General features: G+C 46.2%; 1 protein-coding gene and 1 pseudogene across 1 annotated transcript; one reads left to right on the top strand and one right to left on the bottom strand.

The window, feature by feature from the left end:
* Positions 1-11,666: 11,666 nt before the first annotated feature.
* On the top strand, positions 11,667-12,809 carry LOC125555546. The gene is made up of 2 exons (XM_048718460.1): positions 11,667-11,900; positions 12,010-12,809. Exons 1-2 carry the CDS (start codon positions 11,733-11,735, stop codon positions 12,652-12,654), a joined length of 813 nt encoding a protein of 270 aa, XP_048574417.1. The 5' UTR covers positions 11,667-11,732; the 3' UTR covers positions 12,655-12,809.
* Positions 12,810-18,685: 5,876 nt separating this feature from the next.
* LOC125555545 lies at positions 18,686-20,629 on the bottom strand (annotated as a pseudogene).
* Between the last annotated feature and the right edge of the window lie 1,081 nt (positions 20,630-21,710).

The following is a 21,710-nucleotide window of genomic DNA, read 5'->3' as shown; positions in this document are numbered from 1 at the left end:
ACTAAATGTTTGGGTGTGTTTTGGTTTTATTTTTATTTTTACTTTAATTTTGTGTTTTCAATTTAATTTAGTGATTGTTTTACATTATAATGAGTTGTTAAATCATTAGGTGAATGTACCGCAGATTAGTTTGACTGGATGCATGTGGATCCTAGCTAAGTCATCAAGTATATGTCATATCCATATTATATATACTTGATCACCTAATTAAGTGATCGAGGTAATATGGATATGGCATATACTTGATCACTTAGCTAGGATCCATCCAGTTGAAACTAATATGCAGTTTCTTTCATAAATGATATAATAACTCATCATCATCATCATATTAATATAAAAACTCTTGCATCATATATATCATCACCAACAACAGTTTTCATAGCTAGCTAAAAATCATCATATAATAGTCGTCTCATTACCACTACTTAATCATCATATAGTCATTACCGCTATCTAATCACCACCAACACTAGCTTAAAGAAGAAACATTCACTTGTACCAGAAGCAAAGATATCATCGAGTTCAACATGGTAATGATATTATAAGCGTTCATAACACCACAAAAGCAAACCACTCTTTGAGATTAAGTTCAGGACGAAGAACACGGACATGAGAGGACAAATACTAAGAGCATGAACTAGCTAATTAATCACTCCTGCTGCTCTCTCTCAGGTAAAATAGCATAGAACATGTATAGTTTTCCTGATTCATCATATTGGAGCATGCAGATGAACCTGTCTCCTAATCGTGGGTTGCGCTTCTGATTGCTGCCCCCTAGTATTTCTCTATGATCGTTCACAATTTTGCTCCAGTCTTTTACTATTAAGCATTCCTCGCTATTAGAAATCCTGAATGCACTAAAGTGCATTGTAGGATATCTTGGCCGTAAGCTAACAATATTCATGGTACCTTTAGTCTCGATCCAATCAGGCACAACATTCATCGGGAGTCCCTGTTGAAGAACATCGTATAGTAACATACTCAGCAATGAAGTTTAGCTTAAAAAATAATGTATGCAAAAGATGCACTGAGGAGAAATAGTAGAAATCTTACCATCTTTCCTAAATATATGTGACCGTAATTCAGTACGAACACTATTGGTCGCACGTTTTGAGTACTAACATTTCTAAGTGCAGGAAAAAAATTTGTCTTGACAGCATCAAGATCCTCAATCCATGAAACATAATGACTTGTCTCCTCGCAGTTTAGTTCAGCCTCGGGACAGTGGACGGTCCTGTCTACCAAGCATAGGACATGTTTGCTTGATTGGAAATAAGCTGTCAATATAAATTGAGATCTATTAATTATTCAACTAGTTCAAATAATATCATATCGAAGACATAAATATGGTTGAGAAACTCACATAATGGTAGAACTGGAGGCGTCTGCACATCGACCCAGATGTCTCTATTACCTTCAATATCATCTTCCGGACGAATATCAATGGTGATAACCATATCAGGCTCAAATGCATAAGCCTTGCATAGTGCTTGCCAAGTTTTGCATTCAAAATAGGTGTATGTGTCTGCATTGTATAATTTAACGTTGAAGGTATAACCATGCTCGGTCTTCAAGTAAACTCTTTTTACCTCCATAGTTTCGTTAGGACTGAAACATATCTTATCCAAGACAAAAATTCTTGCATGGCAGGGGATACGCTAGTAGAATAGTGAAAAATTATAATTAAAAGTTGAAGCAAATGAAGCATAAGTCATGCTTAATTACGAAAAAAGACTTGTCGTAGTGACTTACTGTATCCACTTCGAAGTTCTCATCCAGCTTGATGCTGAAGCGTCTATCACCAACTAGAAAATTTCTGCCGCACAGGCCGCGCTGGTCTTTGCAGTATTCGCACATAATGAAATAATGTTCGTCGTCAGACAACATTCCTATGTTCATAGGAGAAACATTAAACACTTATTAGTTCTATTAATTCAACTAATTCAGTTAATTCAACTAGTTCAACTAATTAATTGAACTAATTCAACTAAGCACTTACGAAAAATATACCTAAATAAAGTAGCTCAACTAATTCAACTAACTAGTTCAACTAATTAATTCAACTAATTCAACTAAACTAGTTCTATTAATTTTCTTACTAAAAATAAGGTAGCTAGTTCTATATAATAAAATGTTAATTAGATAATGAAATCTCATATAACTAAATTAAATATATATCTAACATATAATTTATATCTAATTCATCTAACATTTGACATTAATATCTAACATATGTTCATATATAGGTGAAACATTAAACACTTACTAGTTCTATTAATTCAACTAAATAAACTAGTTCTATTAATTCAACTAAGCATTTATTAAAAGTAAACTAGTTCTATTAATTTCTTACTAAAATAAAGTAGGTAGTTCTATATAGTAATATTTTGATTAGATCATCAAATCTCATATACCTAAATTTTCTTACTAAAAATAACTAGTTCTATTAATTCAACTAATTCAACTAAGAAATTACTAAAAATAAACTAGTTCTATTAATTTTCTTACTAAAATATATAAAGTAGCTATATATAGTAATATTTTAATTAGATTATCAAATATCATATACCTAAATTTTCTTACTAAAAATAAACTAGTACTAATTCAACTAGCTAGTTCAACTAAGCATTTACTAAAAATAAACTAGTTATATTAATTCAATTAGTTCAAATAATCTCATATACCTAATTAATTAATATCTAGCTAATTCATCTAACAATTGACATTAATATTTAACTTCTCTATCTAATTCATCTAACAATTGACATTAATATTTAACTTCTCTATCTAATTCATCTAACATTCTTATCTAGGTAATTCATTTATATAAAAAACATTTATATATAACTGACATTTATATATAACTGACATTTCTAATATTTCTATAACTAAAAACAGAAAAAAAAATTCTAACATTTCTATAAATAAAAAACATAAAAATTTCTATAACTAAATAACTAAAAAACAATGTGTGTGTGTGGACATGGCGGCCGGGGCAGGATCTCACCGGCGAGGCGAGGCGACGGGGGCGGCGACGGGGACGGCGACGGGCGGCGCCGACGGGGATGGTGACGACGAGGATGGCGACGACGGGGATGGGGACGGGGTGGCGACAACGGGGACGGGGACGGGCCGGGCGGGGACGACGGGACGACGGGGCAGGGCGCGGGGACGGGGACGGCCGGGGCGGTGACGACGGGGACGGGGCGGCGACGGGGGCGGCGATGAGGGGTGGCGAAGGGGGCGTCGAAGGGGGCAGCGGGCGACGGGACAGAGGAGAAGAAGCAGATGAGAAACTGAATGTTTTGAAGTGTTTTCTTATATAGGATGGGCCTTTAGTACCGGTTGGAGCCACCAACCGGTACTAAAGGCCAACTTTGGCCAGGCCAAGAGGCGGGAAAAGCAACCTTTAGTACCGGTTGGAGTCACCAACCGGTACTAAAGACCATCCTTTAGTACCGGTTGGAGCCACCAACCGGTACTAAAGGTTGTGCGCTGCCACCCGCGGTGCACAAAGTTTAGTCCCACCTCGCCGGACGAAGGGCAGCCGCACTGGTCTATAAAGCAGGCTTTTGGGCCTAACTACGGCGCGCTGCCCTATGAGTCTGCTGGGCCTTGTGGGCCTGAAATTGCACGCCCGTGGTCTAGCAGGCCCACAGGGCAGCGCCCCAAATTTTTATATATAATTTTTTTTCTATTCTACTTTATTTTTTCTTCTATTTATTTCTGAGTAGTTTTTCTCTTTCTGCTATATTTATTTTCTTCTATTTATTTCTGAGTAGTTTTTATATAGTTTTTTTCTTTTCTGCTATAGTTTTTTCTTTTCTGCTATAGTTTTTTTCTTTTCTGCTTTATTTATTTTCTTCTATTCATTTATTTTTATATACCACGCCAAGTTGATGGTTGAAAGTTGATGGCGTGGCTTTCAATGCTGCATACTGAACGCAAAAGAAGTCTGGAGTTATAATAAGTTTAAAAAAATGAAGTGCCACTGTAACAGATGAGTTCTCGTCCAAAACCCTGATACTCCGAAAGAGATTGTCCAGTTTGTACACGAAGTGCGTCCAGTTTTTGCCGTGACCCTCTCTACTCTTTCGCACATGCTATGCGGGTGAAATGATGATACCATGCCAAGTTTCAACATTTTCACAGTTCATTTTGTAGTGATTTTCAATTTCACGGTCATTTAGCTCTCTAAACAATTAGGTAAATGACTGAAAAATAGCAAATGATGTCAGAACATGTTGGAAATTGATGACGTCACTTTGAATGCTGCATACTAAACGCAAAAGAAGTCTGAAGTTCAAATAAGTTTAAAAAACATTGAAGTGCCCATGTAACAAATGAGTTCTCGTCCGAAACCCTGATTCTCCAAAAGAGATTGTCCAGTTTGTACACGAAGTGCGTCCAGTTTTTGCCGTGACCCTCTCTACTCTTTCGCACATGCTATGCGGGTGAAATGATGATACCATGTCAAGTTTCAACATTTTCACAGTTCATTTTGTAGTGATTTTAAATTTCACGGTCATTTAGCTCTCTAAACAATTAGGTAAATGACTGAAAAACAACAAATGATGTCAGAACATGTTGGAAATTGATGACGTCGCTTTGAATGATGCATACTGAACACAGAAGAATTCCGGAGTCCAAATAAGTTTAAAAAACATTGAAGTGCCCATGTAACAGATGAGTTCTCGTCCGAAACCCTGATACTTCGAAAGAGATTGTCCAGTTTGTACACGAAGTGCGTCCAGTTTTTGCCGTGACCCTCTCTACTCTTTCGCACATGCTATGCGGGTGAAATGATGATACCATGCCAAGTTTCAACATTTTCACAGTTCATTTTGTAGTGTTTTTCAATTTCACGGTCATTTAGCTCTCTAAACAATTAGGTAAATGACTGAAAAACAGCAAATGATGTCAGAACATGTTGGAAATTGATGAGGCCGCTTTGAATGCTGCATACTGAACGCAAAAGAAGTCTGGAGTTCAAATAAGTTTAAAAAATATTGAAGTGCCCATGTAACAGATGAGTTCTCGTCCGAAACCCTGATACTCCGAAAGAGATTGTCCAGTTTGTACACGAAGTGTGTCCAGTTTTTGTCGTGACCCTCTCTACTCTTTCGCACATGCTATGCGGGTGAAATGATGATACCATGCCAAGTTTCAACATTTTCACAGTTTATTTTTTAGTGATTTTCAATTTCACGGTCATTTAGCTCTCTAAACAATTAGGTAACTGACTGAAAAACAACAAATGATGTCAGAACATGTTGGAAATTGATGACGTTGTTTTGAATGCTGCATACTGAACACACAAGAAGTCCGAGTCCAAATAAGTTATTAAAAATAAAAAAGAGGTGCAATGCTGGTTAATTTGCTTCAAGCCTTTCGGAATAGTGTAGACGGCACTGCACATAGCTCAGTGCAATCTATGCTATTCCGAAAGGCTTGAAGCTAATCAACGTGCAGGTGAGCATTACACCTCTTCGTCATTGTCTCTGCACTCACGGCTTATAAACCGCTCATACTGCCTCTCCCTTGGCGAGGTGGGACTAAAAATCAGCTTAATAAGAAACTCTAGTACCGGTTCATGCCATGAACCGGTACTAAAGGTCTTCGTGGGGGCCCCAGCCTGACCACAGCCGCACTGGCCTCATTAGTACCGGTTCGTGGCATGTACCGGTACTAAAGGTTGCCCACGAACCGGTACTAATGATGTCCGCCCACCTAGCCGTTGGAACCGGCACTAATGGTCACATTAGTGCCGACTCAAATTCAAACCGGCACTAATGTGCTTCACATTTGACCCTTTTTCTACTAGTGTCTTGTGTCTTTCAACCTACAAGGTTCTAGTAAGGTTCCTTGTTCCTATTTTCTAACGGAGTGTTTTCAACTTTGTTCATCTTCATTGTATTATTTCTTTCAATTTGTTCAACTTCGCAAGGTTCTTTGGTTTCACTCTTTTGGTCAAAGAAGCAACTTAGTTTTACCTCTTCTCTTCCTCTTCCGTTTCTCTCCGGTGCCATCCTTAGATCTCGGGACGAGATCCTCTTGTAGTGGTGGAGTGTTGTGACGCCCCGAGACCGTTGCGCTAGGTGTCTTCCAGTTATTCACGGTTGTTGCCTTGTCATTCGTTTGCGTGCTGCATCTTCGCCATGTCATCATGTGCATTGCATCATCATGTTTTCAAAACTTGCATCCGTCCCGGCCTCCCCGTTCCTACCGTTGTCCGTTCTGAACCAAGACACACTTGCACGCGCCCGCTGCACGTCCGAAATATTATCTTGTAAGTGGCCAGAAAATGTTCTCGGAATGGGTTGAAAGTTGGCGTGCGGTCTTATTATAGTGTAGATAGACCGTCTGTCAAATTTCATCGCATTCGGAGTTCGTTTGATGCCCCAACGGATAACTATAGCGACACTATAGTCGGTCAAATCGTCGGACGTTTTCGGTCTCCGAAAACTGTTGCCGGGCTTTCCCTCTCTTTCCTCCCTAGACCGTCTACACAGTCCACTACCTACCGCCAGGTCCAACCTAACCTCTCTCGTCAGCCCGCGGCCCTCCTCGTGCGCGCGTCCGAAAGCTGTCCTGAACCCGACCCGGATTGTCGCTACCGTTGTGTCCGGATCAGCCCCAAACATCTACAAAACATATCTGTTTTTCTTTTTGGACTCCCTACCTATTTTTTCGCGACCGTACGATTTCGATCGGAGGGACGAGCTAGCTCCTACCAAAAATCCACTGACTATATATTCGATCTAACCCTAAATTTTAGGCGAGTTGTCCCATCTTTCCCTCACCCGCCCTCGCCACGCTCCCGCATCCACCTCGGGATCCTCCCAGATCGGATCAAACCAATTGACCAGCGCCACATCGCCTCCTCCTCCATCCTCTGTTGCTCCCTTGCTCGACCCCCTGCATCTCGTGCCTTCCCGCGCCGGCAAGCGAGTCCCCCACGCAGAGCGATGGATCCGCCAGAGACCCTGCCTCGTGCGCCCGCGCAAGGAGACGAGCGCTCTCCTTCCCGAGCTTTCCTTCTCTCGCGCCTGCTCGCCAGAGTCCTGCTCAGGCCGGACTGCAACCTCCATGGAGCGCCGCCCTGCTCCAGCCGAAGCTCCCTGCAGCCTCGCGCGCCCAAGGCCCCGAGCAGGAGCGTCGTCCTTGTCTCCTCGCGACCTCGAGCATGTCCTCGCTCGCGCCTCCTCTGCTTCCCGAGGCCGAGCCGCCCCGTGCCCGCAACCCTGTGTCGCCTTCTCCCCGTGTTGCCTCGCCGGTCACTGCTGCTACCTCCGGTGAGCCGCCCGATCTCGTTGCCCTCTCCTTTCTCCCTGTCTCTCCTCTCTGAACTCTCTCGTTCTCTGTTTTTCTTCACAGGAACGCATCCTCGACGCCGGTCCTCGTCCACAGCACCTCGGCGCCGCTGCGCTCCGTTTTCGACCCGATCTGGCCGAGATCGGTCCGGCCTGCGTCAGATCCCGGCGTCCCCAGCTTTCCTGCTGTGCCGCCAAGCCCTCATCGCCGGCCTCCCCTGCTTCTGTGTGCGGGGACGACGACCAGCGCCAGTCCTGCTCCTGCCTCTGTTCGAGAGGAGGAGACTGCAGTCGCGACGGCCTTCGTTGACCGCTCCCCTCATCCTCTGCCTCCACATGGACCGAGCGGCCTCCCCTGCTCGCGTGGGCTGCGCCCCTCTCCAAGGCCTCAAGGCCCGAGGTGTTGAGCGCCTCATTCCTCTTTTGTGCAGCCCAGTTTTAGATGCGGCCCGTGAATGTTTTTTTCCAGTCTCTGCGAATTTAACATTATCCAGAAAACTGCATATTTTCAGAAAAACCCTTACTGTTCATGCATTTAATAACTAAAGAACTGTGCATCATATGTAAATATTTTATATATGAAAAATGCTTAGTTTTTCATATAGTTTCATAATATCCAACTTTCATGAATGTTTGAAATGTTTAAAGTGTTGTTTGTTTAAATTTCCCATATTGCCATGTTAAAATGATTTATTTCATATAATTAAATAACCGTAGCTCCAAACTTAACAAACTTTATATGTAAATGGGGTGGAATAATGCCTAGTTTAACATGGTGGCATCACTTTGCATGTTTAATAACTCTAAAATATGGTTTATGCCATGACAGTACCAAATCTAAAATATGCACATGAGGATTCTCCGGACTTGTTGTTTGTTATTCCGGCCTCATTTAAACTTGCCTAGATAGGTAGTTTTCATTTGCTTCACCTCTTGCCATGTTAACCAACATTTAATATTGTTGAGTACCTAACCGGGAGTGAATTAAATAATTAATGTGGTGTTTCGTCAATATGCAACTCGTTGCATATTCAGCTCCACTTAACTTGTAGGATTGTTTGTGCATTTTGTCATGCCATGCTTATGTAAACCGGACATGCATCATACTTGGTTGTGCATCATGCCATGTTATGTGATGGTTGTTTACTATGTTGTTTGCTTCTTTCCTGGTTGCTTCTCTCGTTAGTTTCGGTTCCGTTCCGGAGTTGTGAGGATTCGTTCGACTACGTCTGTTTGTCTTCTTCATGAACTCGTTCTTCTTCCTTGCGGGATCTCACGCAAGATGACCATACCATCGAAATCACGTCTATCTTTGCTTGCTAGTTGCTCGCTCTATTGATATGTCGTGCTACTTACCACTTGCTTATCATGCCTCCCTATTGCCATGTCAAGCCTCTAACCCACCTTTCCTAGCAAACCGTTGTTTGGCTGTGTTACCGCTTTTGCCCAGCCCCTCTTATAGCATTGCTAGTTTAAGGTGAAGATTAAGTTTGTTCCTTGTTGGAACATGGATATGTTTGGGATATCACAATATCTCTTATTTAATTAATGCATCTATATACTTGGTAAAGGGTGGAATGTTCGGCCTTATGCCTGGTGTTTTGTTCCGCTCTTGCCACCCTAGTTTCCGTCATACCAGTGTTATGTTCCTTGATTTTGAGTTCCTTATGCGGTTGGGTGTTATGGAAATCCCTTGGCAGTTCGCTTTGAATAAAACTCCTCCAGCAAGGCCCAACCTTGGTTTTACCATTTTCCTCACCTAGCCTTTTTCCCCTGGGTTTCCGGAGCCCGAGGGTCATCTTTATTTTAACCACCCCCCCTCCCCCCCGGGCCAGTGCTTCTCTAAGTGTTGGTCCAACCTGAGCAATGTCCGGCGCCCCCTGGGCAACTATGGTCTATGCCAACCCGACGTCTGGCTCATCCGGTGTGCCCTGAGAACGAGATATGTGCAGCTCCAATTCGGATTTGTCGGCACAGCGGGCGGTCTTGCTGGTCTTGTTTTACCATTGTCGAAATGTCTTGTAACCGAGATTCCGAGACTGATCGGGTCTTCCCGAGAGAAGGAATATCCTTCGTTGATTGTGAGAGCTTGTGATGGGCTAAGTTGGGACACCCCTGCAGGGTTTGAACTTTCGAAAGTCGTGCCCACGGTTATGTGGCAGATGGGAATTTGTTAATGTCCGGTTGTAGAGAACTTGACACTTAACTTAATTAAAATGCAACAACCGCGTGTGTAGCCGTGATGGTCTCTTCTCGGCGGAGTGCGGAAAGTGAACACGGTTCTTGTGTTATGCTTGAACGTAAGTAGTTTCAGGATCACTTATTGATCACTTTTAGCTTCTCGACCGTTGCATTGCTTCTGTTCTCGCTCTTATTTTCGTAAGTTAGCCACCATATATGCTTAGTGCTTGCTGCAGCTCCACCTCACTACCCTTTCCTACCCATAAGCTTAAATAGTCTTGATCTCGCGGGTGTGGGATTGCTGAGTCCTCGTGACTCACAGATACTTCCAAACAGTTGCAGGTGCCGATGATACCAGTGCAGATGACGCAACCGAGCTCAAGTGGGAGCTCGATGAAGATCTTGATCATTGTTTTGTTTCGTTTCCTGTTGATCAGTAGTGGAGCCCAGTTGGGACGATCGGGGATCTAGCATTTGGGGTTGTCTTCTTTTATTTTGGTTCCGTAATCGGACCTTGGTTGTATTCCGGATGATGTATGTTTAACTTGTATTTGTGTGAAGTGGCGATTATAAGCCAACTCTTTATCTCTTTTCTTATTCAGTACATGGGATTGTGTGAAGATTACCCCTCTTGCGACAAACCTACCATGCGGCTATGCCTCTAAGTCGTGCCCCGACATGTGGGGGATATAGCCGCATTGTGGGTATTACACCATCTCACTTGGATAAAGCAAATTAACCTAGCTCGGTTGCTCGCTGCCAAGTTTTAGCAGGCAGGCGCGATTGCTTTGCATAGGCTTGTTTTGTTGAGCGGGCATAAGAAAGAGAGATCGATAGATGATGGAGACGCGTTGGTCATTGTCACGAGCCATCATCATCCTTTTTCTGCTTTTGACCTTTTCTCTTTTTGAGACAGAAAACCATGTTGAGCTTTGGAGCCTAACCTCTCGTACCTCCGGGGGAAACCCTAGATCAAGTGATCGGATGTTGGCAGCATTCATGTGTTGTAACCCCCTTTGGGGCGGCATTTTTGGAGGTGCACTCAGCTTCGCGGGACCAGCGGACGGCCTCTTTGGTGGAGCGGTGCTTCATCCTACACATTGATGGCGACGGATCTTGACGGCGTGGTGCAGTGCAGATTCGGAGTTCGATGTGTGAGGATGGACTCGCACAGGAGGACGACCCTATCTGGCATCATGGTGGCGTCGATGGCAGAGAGACCTGGCACGGTAGGTGCAATAGTACAACTCTGAAGATAGACTCGTGGCAGGTGGCTGCGGCAGCCTTATACCCAGCAGGCGTCCTGGTTGAGGAGTGCGCCGAACTGGTAGGTGCCCCATACTGGGCAGGCGTCCTGGTTGGGACCTCAGGTCTTAGATGTTTAGGTTTGGCTGCGATGTCTGTTTGGTATTAGGCCCAGGCTATCAACGCCCCTTCATCAATTGGATAAGTGTAGCGACAGTTGTTGCTTAGACGGTGACTTTAGTCTTGCTGTTGTATGACTTTATAAGGCCTTGAGAGAATAATTAATAAAATGGATGCAGAGGTCGGGGGTCATCCTCCTTTTTTAAAAAGAAAAAAAGAAACAGGCCAAAATGTGACAGTGCAGTGACATGCATGCAGTCACTAGCATGGTGCAATGACATACTTCCATGCAATATACTCCCTCCATTTCTAAATATAAGTCTGTGTAGAGATTCCACTATAGACCACATACGGATGTATATAGATACATTTTAGAGTATAGATTCACTTATTTTGCTCTGTATGTAGTCTATAATGAAATCTCTAGAAAGACTTATATTTAGAAACGGAGGGAGTATACATCAGTTACGAGTAACTAGTATACCACTGTAACTATCAGGCACGTAGTTTAACACGAGGCCATCAAGGCCAAAAATAAGTTACTGCTGAATGGATCATCAAAACCCAATATACTTGTACGCAATGTAACTCTAAATTAGGATTGTGCTTTGTACGGCCCGGCTAACGACGTCCAAGTAAAAAAAACACTAGTCAAAAGATGGTATGCTGCTTGAGTACTACCTAGTAGAAATCACACTAGTTGAAAAGTTTTTCCTTTGCGGGCACTAGTTGAAAAGTTACTGTGCTCTGTGCGGCTAGAATGAGCTAGGTAGCTACTAGTGGTGGGAGCAATGCAGGCAGGAAGCTTCCCGGTTGTTTCCTCTGCTCATCGATCGTCACTGGCTCACTGCCCTGCCCATGAGATGAGATGAGATGAGATCATCACACCATCATGTTCACAAACCGGAGACTGGACTCGGCTCTCCCTCCCTCGCAATGGATCAGAGGATAGCAGCTGCGTTGCAAGGCTACATAAACAGAGCACCTCCAAGACGCCTTGAGAAGCAAGCACACCAAGCCATAGCCATTCGAGCAGCGACGGTGAGTCCCCTCCCCCTCCGTCCCTCCCATCCGAGCAGACGCCTTGAGAAATCTTTCTTCCTCTGCATCTTCTCACTGAAATATTTCTTCTTGTTTCTCTTGCAAACAGAAAACGGAACAAGGAACTAACCGTGCATTGCTAGCAGCTGGACTTGGAGTTGATCCTTCCACCATCGCCATGGACGGCAACAAGACCCGTGATCCGCTGCTTGCGACCGTGGCCACCAAGACCATCCCGGCTGCCGTCCGGCGGGCCAGCGGATGGGCGCTCTTCACCGCCTGCGGCACCCTCGCGTCCTTCGCCTTGGGCCACGCGGTCACCTACGCACTCGGCCAGCATGTTGGTCTGGGCGCAGTCCTCCTTCTTCCTGCGGTGCGCCCAGTGGACGGACGCGGAGGCCGACGAGGAGAGCGCGCTCTGGTTCGGGATGCTCTGCTGCGCCCTACTCCAGGCTCCCGTGCCGCCGCCGCTGGGTCCGCCGCGCCCTCGCCTACCTCGCGCTCGTGGTCACCATCGTTGGCCACTGCATGTACGCCGTCCACGTCCACCTCATCCTGGCCGCCGACACAGGATACGTCTCCGCTAGGATCTTGGGCACGGCGGACATGGTCATCTTCGCGGGGGGCGACCTCCTCTGCTTCCTGGGCCTCCTCCTCGGAGGTGACAAGTGATGAGCAGCAGTGCGTAGGCAGCCGATCGATTAGCTGCAGAGGATCATGTCCATGGATCAGTTCGTTCATGAGGTGCTACTGATCAAGTGGTGGAATAAGAAAGTAGAGTATGCATTAATTATGGATCGATAGTGTAGTATTTGTGTAATGTGGGCTATATAATTAGCCTGAGTTGTATGATGTATATATTGGACCTTTTCATTTCCATGCAGTGCAGTATGATTATCAGGCTTTACATGTTCCGGCTTCGGTATAATTCATGTTGGTGAAACTGTTACTGCTGCTGTTCGGTGCAAGTACAAAATAGTGCACTGATGTTGGTGAAACTGTTACTGCTGTAATGTGGGCTGTATTTTTTTTAGAAAAGGAGGACGATCCCCGGTCTCTGCATCTGGGCGATGCATACGGCCATTTTATTAATTATTGACACAAGACCGTACAGAGTCATACAACACTAAGTCTAAAGCCACCAAAACAAGCAACAACTGTCGCTATCCCTATCCAGTTGATGTAGGGGCGCTGAAAGTCTGGGCCTAATACCAAACAGACCATGCAGCCAAACCTAAACATCTAAAGACTTGAGGTCCCACCCAGGACGCCTGCCTGGTATGGGCTCCCACCAGTCCGGCGTGCTTCTCAACCAGGACCCCTGCCGGGTATGAGGCCGCCGCAGCCGCCTGCCACCAATCCATCTTCAGAGCTGTACTGTTGCACCGACCTTGCCAGGCCTATCTGCCATCAACGCCACCGTGACGCCAGACAGCTTCCACCTCCTGCACGAGTCCATCTCCGCGCATCAGACGCCGAGTCTCCACGGCGCCACGCCGCCGAGATCCGCCACCATCAATGTGTAAGATGAAGCACCGCTCCACCAAAGTCACCGTCCTCTAGTCCCTCGAGCCCGTGTGCACCTCCAAGAATGACGCCCCCAGGGAGGAAACGACACCAGAGAGCCGCCGTCATCCGATCTACTGATCTAGGGTTTCCCCCGGAGGTAGCAGAGAGTGGCCTTGAACTTCTCCACGACGATGCCTCCAGGAAGGGAACGACGCAGAAGCGTCGCCATCGCCGGCCTTGGCAATCGCCAATAGCAGGTTTTCACCCGGATTTGATCGAAGACCTCCATGCCTCGTGCACGGGTCGCCAAACCGCCGGGCACGCACCACCGGAACCACGAGCCGTCGGCCGACCCCAAAGCGTTGCCGCCGCGAGGTCAGCTTTGGCTGGGGCGCCGGCAGCCATCCCCGACCCCCGGCCCATCCCACAAGAGGAGGGGAAGGCCGAGGCCGCCACCGCCCGCAGGCCGCCCCAACCGGATCTGGACCGAGCCGCCGCCGTCACCACACCAGCCGAGCACCACCGAGGAGCAGCCCATCACGCCACCCGCACACCCGCGCGCCCTGCGCCGATGAGGGGCCGCGCCGCGGCGCCCCGCGAGAACGCCGTGACCAGATCCAGGTCGGCCGGCCCGCGCCAGCCCTCCCGAACGAGGCGATGAAGACGCCCCGCCGCCGTCGGCGCCGACCGGGCTTCGCCCGGGCGCGCCCTCTGGCGGCGGCGGGAGGAGGAGGAGGAGAGGAGAGGTGGAGAGGCGGCCGGCGGCTAGGGCTCCTCCCCTGCCGCCCGCGGGAGCGCCAGAGGAGGTTACCTATACTAAATTTAATATCATGAGAAAGCAAATTTATTAATGGCCACTTCGGTGCAAGTACAACACAGTGCACTGGAAAGCACGATAATGTTTATTTTTGGTTCGATAAATGTTGTTATGTGTACCTAGCTAGTACATCAAAGCATCTAGAAAATCTTTTGAAATCCCAATTTTTTTTTAGAAAATAAATGCTAAAAAGGTGATTTAATTTCTTAACACACACTAGGCATGTTTGGAACAAGATATGCCTGTGATTCACAAGTTATTAATGGCCCCGGAATTGGCAGTATATACCAGAATTAGCAGACATGATGATATAGAAGCAAAATGCAAATCAGAGCTTGTGTAACATTGCATATAATCAAATAACATAACCTGACTAACAATCAGACACAACTCTAGGAAACAATCCACTAGTAACTTGACAAAAACTAGCAGGAACACCATGGAATCAAAGTGAGGTAATCTCACGAGTAAATCAAAACCGAAAAGTGAACAACAAGTTGATGGAGCATGTACACAATGATGACCAGAACAAACTCAAGTACACAAAGAACCCATCTCTGAGTTGGTGTCTACTTGTACATGTGTCATGTGTGTGTGTTCTGCTGTCTGAAATTCAGAGCTTGAATACAACACTACTCGTATTTGGGACAAGATATGTCTGATTCACAAGTTAATGACCCAAGGAGCATATACGGCAGAATTCGCACTTGTAAACAAGAGACATAAGTGATTCAAAAGTTAATGTATAACATGCATGTAAAGAAGGTATATCCGTGATTCAGAAATTAAAGGCGCCAGAACGGGCATATACAGCAGAATTAGCATTTGAAAAACAAGGTATAGAAGCAACATGCAAAGCGGGGCTTGTGTAACATGCATATGCAATCTGAAATATGTTCCTCCGCACCTCCTTTCCTTGTCACCAGAAACACATTCATGTAAGAGAGCGAGATCACAGGCTAAAGACTATGCATCATGGGAAGTTTATCTGTGTGCAATTCTACAGAACCTGACTAACCCTAAGTTGCATTGGCACAACTCTAGAAAACAATTCTTGACCAAACACAACTAGGTAACTGCCTAGCAATCTGAAACTTAGCCCAGCAACCAACAGAAACTGCCTGATGAGACACAATACAAGGAAACAAAGTGCGACAACCTTTTTCAGACGGAGGGAGTACCTAGTAAGTTGAAAAAAAAGTAGTAGGAACTATTGATAAACTCTTGAAACTAACTTAGCCCAGCTACCAACATTTCTGTCATAAGCAGGAATTTAACCAAGGTGAGCTCATGAGTCAAAGCCGAAAAGGGAACGAACACAATGATGGGAAGAACAAACTGATGTGCAGATAACCTGCAGATCAAACCCATCACAGGATCATCCAGTACCTTAACAGACCAGTAACAAAATGATCACCCTAAGTTGACGAGTCCAAACCGAAAGGGGAATACCAAAGACTTTTAGTTAGGAATTTAGCATGATCCTATATGACATTCGCGTTGCATAATCCATGGTGCAAAACACATAAATATGCAGATGGTAAGGATGACCAGAACAAAAAAACTGAAGTAGAGAAAGATCCTGCAGATCAAACCATCACGAGATCGCCTGCAAACTCAACTTAGTTAGGAGTATATCTTAACAGAACAAGAATGAAACTATAACAGCAGTGAGTTTGGGGCATCCGGTCCTGCGCCTGATCATCAAACTGCACAACATTCCTTGTATATATGCATGCATAGGATGATTCAAGGTACAATTTGGAAGTGAACCGAGCCATCTAAACAGTAACTGATGCATGCAGCAACAAAATTAGCAAGCAAGAACACAAGTTCAGCAAACAGTAGGAACAGAGCAACGACACCAATCTACATCTTAACAGACCACAAACAAGATGATCACCGTAAGTTCATCTTACAATAGTGAACGGAGGGAGTACATCTTAAGACTTAAGAGAAAGAACAAGCACAAAATGATCGCTGCTACAAGTTTGGGGCAACCGTGCCTATGCCTGATCAAACACACGTGCGGTTCAAACTTCGAAAATAATCTTACCAACTGAACAACGGCGACGGCAAGATTCAGAGCAGAAGTTGAAAATAAACGGAGTCATCTTAAACACTAGTAGCGGGTGCATGCAGGAACAAAATTATCACAACCAAGACAAGTAGTAAATGTAAGCAGGAATCTCTGAAGTACATGAATGTAATCTGAAGTATTTTCCTCTCTGCACTTCCATTCCTAGTTTCAAAAAACACATGTAGGCAGCAAGATTGCAGGCTAAAGATCATGATGAGACATTTATCGGTACAGAATTTTACCAAGTAACAGATTGCAGGCTAAAGATCATGATTAAGTAGTTTTTTTTTTCAATCTTGAAAAAAAAATGGTACAGAAATTTACAGAACCTGTAAGTTGCATTTGCACAACTCTAGAAAACTGCTTGACCAGCATGTAAGTTAAAACCAGGAAACTAGTTGCATTTGCATTTTTCAACTAGGAAACTACCTAGTAGGCTGAAACTTTTTAGTCCAGCAACCAACTCTGGAAAACTACTTAATCAGACACAACTCTAGGAAACTGACTACCAAGTAACATGACAGAAACTAGCAGGAACCAATGAACTGATGAAATACTAAACTTAGCTGAGCAACCGATATTCCTGACATACACTGGAATTTAAGTGAGGTAAAGCTCATGAATCAAAACAAGCATATGAAGTTGATCAATCACGTTCACAACGGTGACGATAACAAACTGAAGTATGCACAAAGAAACAGCAGATCAAATCATCACAGGATCATCCATCTACTCCCTCCGTCCGAAAATACTTGTCATCAAAATGGATAAAAAAGGATGTATCTAGAACTAAAATACGTCTAGATGCATCTTTCTTTTAGCCATTTTGATGACAAGTATTTCCGGACGGAGGGAGTACATCTTAAGAGAACAGAACGATCACAGTAAGTTCATGACACGAAAGGGGAATATCAAGGATTATGGGTTAGCTTGATCCTGTATGACGATCACACTGCATAATCCATGACATTTTTCAACTAGGAAACTACCTAGTATGCTGAAAAACCAAATCTAGAAAACTGCTTAATCAGACACAAGTCTAGGAAACTTGACAAAAACTCTGGAAAACTGCTGAACAACCGACATTTCTGGCATACAACGGAATCAAACTGAGGTAATCTCACGAGTCATTAAAACCGGAGAGAAGGGCATAAGCACAACAAGAACTTGATGGATCACGTACACAATGATGACCAGAACAGATTGAAGAACACAAAGAACCCATTTCTGAGTTGGTGTCACGCACGGTACGAATTACTATAGTTGTACATGATTGTGTGCTCTGAAATTTACAACACTACTGTCTATAATTTGTCTGAACTCATTTCTGTTGTCTGAAATTCAGAGCTAGAATATACAGCAGAATTAGCAGTTGTAAACAAAATATATATGCGATTCAGAAATTAATGGCACCGAAACGGGCATATGCAGCAAAATTCACAGTTGAAAACATGGTATAGAAGCAACGCTGCTGGAAAAAATGCAAAGCAGGGCTTGTGTACATGCATGTACTAATCTGAAACATGTTTCTCTGCATTTAAGAGAGTGAGGTAACAGGATAAATAAAGACCATTCATGATGAGAAGTTTATCAGTGCAGAATTCTACAGAACTGACTAACCTCAAATTGCATTTGCACAACTCTAAGAAATTGCTTGATCAGACACAACTAGGACATTGCCTAGCAACAAATAGAAACTAACTTAGCCCAGCAACCAAGTCTCTGAAAACTGCTTGATGAGACACAATTCTAGGAAACAAACTACCTGGTAACTTTAGTCAGGTTCTGTAGTTGATCAATCATAACTACTGATAAAATCTTGAAACTTAACCCAGCTACCAACATTTCTGTCATAAGCTGGAATTTAACCGAGGTGAGTTCATCAGTCAAAACCAAAATGGCGGGAATATCAAAGAGTTTCAGTAAGGCTGATCCAGTATCTGAATGACATTTATTCTACATGATCGATGGTGCGAAAACAGAGCATGCAGTTGATCAATCATGCATACAATGGTAACCAGAACAAACTGATGTGCAGATAACCTGCATATCAAATCCATCTCACTATCATCCTTAACAGATTAGAAACAAGAGGAACACCGCAAGTTCACGAGCCAAAACCGAAAGGTGAATACAAAAGACTTTCAGTTAGCAATTTAGAATGATCCTATATGACATTTGCGCTGTCTAATCCATGGTGCAAAACACATAATATGCAGATGGTGAGGAAGAGATTAAACCATCACAAACAAACAAACTGAAGAATATCATAACAGAAGAGATTAAACCATCACAAGATCATCTGGAAACTCAACTTAGTACTGTAAGTATATCATAACAGAAGAATAACCAAATAATCATTGGAGTGAGTTTATGGCATCCGGTCCTGTGCCTGATCATCAAACACACACGCTTTCAAACAGAATCCTAACAACTGAACAACATTCCTTGTATGCATGGATAGGATGATTCAGATTTCAGAGTAAAAATTGGAAGTGAATTGAGCAATGCATCTAAACAGTAACCGATGCATGCAGGAACAAAATTAGCACAAGCAAACAGTGGGAACAGAGCAACGTGAAGATGAATCAAATTGGCACCAAAAATCATTCAAGTCGTACTGGATAAGCTAGGCAACAACCATTCGGTGCCAAAATGTGATCAGAAGTAGAACACAGTACTCATCACGTCGACTGCCCAATCTCTAATCTGAAACTCTATGAACTAAACGAGTGCTCAATCTCTCATCCGAACCTCCATGGCTAGAAACATAACAGAGCAAAACGATCGGGACGACTCACGCTTGCTTCACTCGCCGGGAGAGGTGATCGCTGAGGAGGCGCAGTCGCCGAAGGGCCCCCCGACGCCGCAGGTGCCGTTCGTCTGGTCGGTGGCGGACGCGACGGCGAGGTCGGCGAGGTGGAGGCGGGGGAACGGCACGTAGACGCCGTGGACGGCGATGCGCGAGTTGACCACCACGTCGGGCTCCTTGATGGGTATGTAGTTGATGCGGACGTCGTTGGAGTTGGAGGAGGCCGAGTCGGTGGCGTAGTGCGTGACGACGAGGCTCTGGCCCTCGCCGGCCAGCGTGGGGAGGACCGTGCCGGGGCGGAGGCGGTGGAGGTCGGCGCGCGTGAGGCGGTGGTTGGGGACGATGTGGAAGCGCACCGCCGACACGTAGTCGTGGCCTCCGCCGACGAAGATAGCCGGGTCGTCGAGCGCGAAGAGCGTCAGATTGGCGAACTTCTCGAGCTCGGCGAACTTGACGCGCATGGCGAGCGCCATGAAGCCGTAGCCCCCGTCGCGGAGTCGCGCCATGGCGTCGCGGATCATGATGCGCACCACGGAGGCGGCGGTGGCAGCGGAGGCTGCGGCGGAGCGGCCGGTGAGGTGGTGGTGGTGCGGGCCGTCGAAGCAGGAGTGCGTGAGCGGGCGCAGGAAGCCGTGGAGGCCGTGGACGACGTAGCGGCCGTCGTTGTAGAGCTCGGGGTGGGACACCTCACACCTCGACGCCGTCGGCGTAGATCCTGGCGTAGTGGATGCCGAAGGGGCCCCGCTCGGTGGCGACCTTGATGCAGAAGCCGACGGAGGCGGAGGGGATCTTCATGGTGGCGGCCGCGGCGAGGTCGGAGTAGGGGTAGTAGCCCATGGCGATGTGCTGCTGGAGGAGGTGGCGGCGGGAGCACATGGGGCAGGAGGCCTGGAGGAAGGCGTCGGGGGCCGCGAAAACCTCGCGAGCGGCGGCGCGCGGGCGAGGAGTGGCGCCTCCGACGCCATCTCGTTGTACCCGAGGGAGGTGAGGATCCTCGAGAGTTGCTGCAGCCCCTGCTCGGCGTCGGACACGGCGGGAGGCGGAGGCGAGCTCGCGGTCGTCGCCACCGTGGCAGGGAGGGGGAGAACAGTGGTGGTCGTCGTTGTCGTCGCTGCAGCGGGCGTCGTCGGCGCGGACCCCTCCTCCTGCGGCTGCGGCGTCGCCTCGGCGAGATCCGGTACCGGGAGGACGCGCATGGGAGGCGGTGAGGCCGCCGCGGCGTCCGTGGCCTGCGCGTCGGCGAGGACGGGGTCGACTTCGACGGCCGAGCGCAGGGACTGGGTGTCGGCGTGGAGGTGGTTTTGGTGCATGGAGGGCGCGGCGGCAGGGACGGGGTGGAAGTGGGCGGTGGCCGTGCCGAACGGCGAGCGATGGTGGTGGTGGTGAGTGCGCGCGGTCTCCGGCGAGTGGGTGGCGGAGGCGGTGGATAGCACGAGGAGGAGGAGGAGGAGGAGGAGGGGTAGGTGGTGAAGATGGAGCGCCATGGCTGGCTGTGAGCGGAGGAACGAACGAACGAATTGGAATGGGGAATTGAAATGGATCCGGATGGAGGGGGCGGGGTTTAAAGCGAAGCCGGAGCACGGCGAGCGCAACTTGCGGAGGAAGCCATACGTCACGAGTCACTCACGTAACCGTGTTGGGCCCAGAGACCTAGTCAAAGCGGGTCAAGGGTCCAGCGAGCAGCCGAGCACAGCCTCTCGAGGATTCTTTCAACTTTTCTTTTAGTGCAGGAGCTATTCATAAGTCGATTGAATTTCAAATTTGTGCAAGTTGAATTTGGGGAGAACACAATCACAACTTGAGATAACGAGCTGCGAAATAGCAGTCGGAGGCGGTGAGGGGAGGGCAAGGCGGAGAAGCGACCATGGGTGGCGACAACATGCGGATCAGCCGATGGTGGTGGTGCGTGGTTTAGCCGGATGTAGAAGCTGTGTTTTGATTTTCGGTTTGAGCTTTTTTTCGCCCTAGGCCGAGATGGCCGAATTTCGGCCATTTTCAAAAAATTTGGCTGAAATTTGACCAAAATTTGACTGCAATTTGACTTAAATTTAACCAAAATTTGCCAAATTTAAGCAATTTCGGTCTAAATATACTTTTCGCCCCAGGCCGAGATGGCCGAAATTTGGCCGAAATCCACTTTTTTCGGTCGAAAATCAAAACACAGTGTAGAAGACACATGCACAACCACACGGTGGCGGAAAGAATCGACTTACACCAAAAATAAATAAATTGAAAATGACGTGACTCATGTGTAAATAAATCTGGCGGTTTTTTTTACAGAAATGATAAATCCCGAACGTTCAGGATACGGCCATGGCAAATCAAATGTTTTTTTATGAAAATTTTAGTGACACGAGAATAACAAGTTTAGTTGACACTATACCTGGCCATTCCTCGGGCCAGGTCGGACAAAGCTTGACGAAGAAAACCTAGGCCTGGACCCGACATGGCCCGACCCGGCCATCGGGCATAAAATCTAGGCCCAAGTCCGGCCCATCAACGTAAAAGTTCGCCGGGCCTCTTCAGTAAATCACAAATATGACGGGCCCAGGCCCAGCCCGACCTGACCTGGCCTTCGGGCTCAATTTCTAG

The sequence above is a fragment of the Triticum urartu genome, chromosome 5 (genome assembly GCF_003073215.2).
Source record: "Triticum urartu cultivar G1812 chromosome 5, Tu2.1, whole genome shotgun sequence".
NCBI lineage: Eukaryota > Viridiplantae > Streptophyta > Magnoliopsida > Poales > Poaceae > Triticum > Triticum urartu.
Note: the sequence above shows the minus strand (reverse complement) of the source record. Positions and strands in the feature narration are given on the sequence as shown.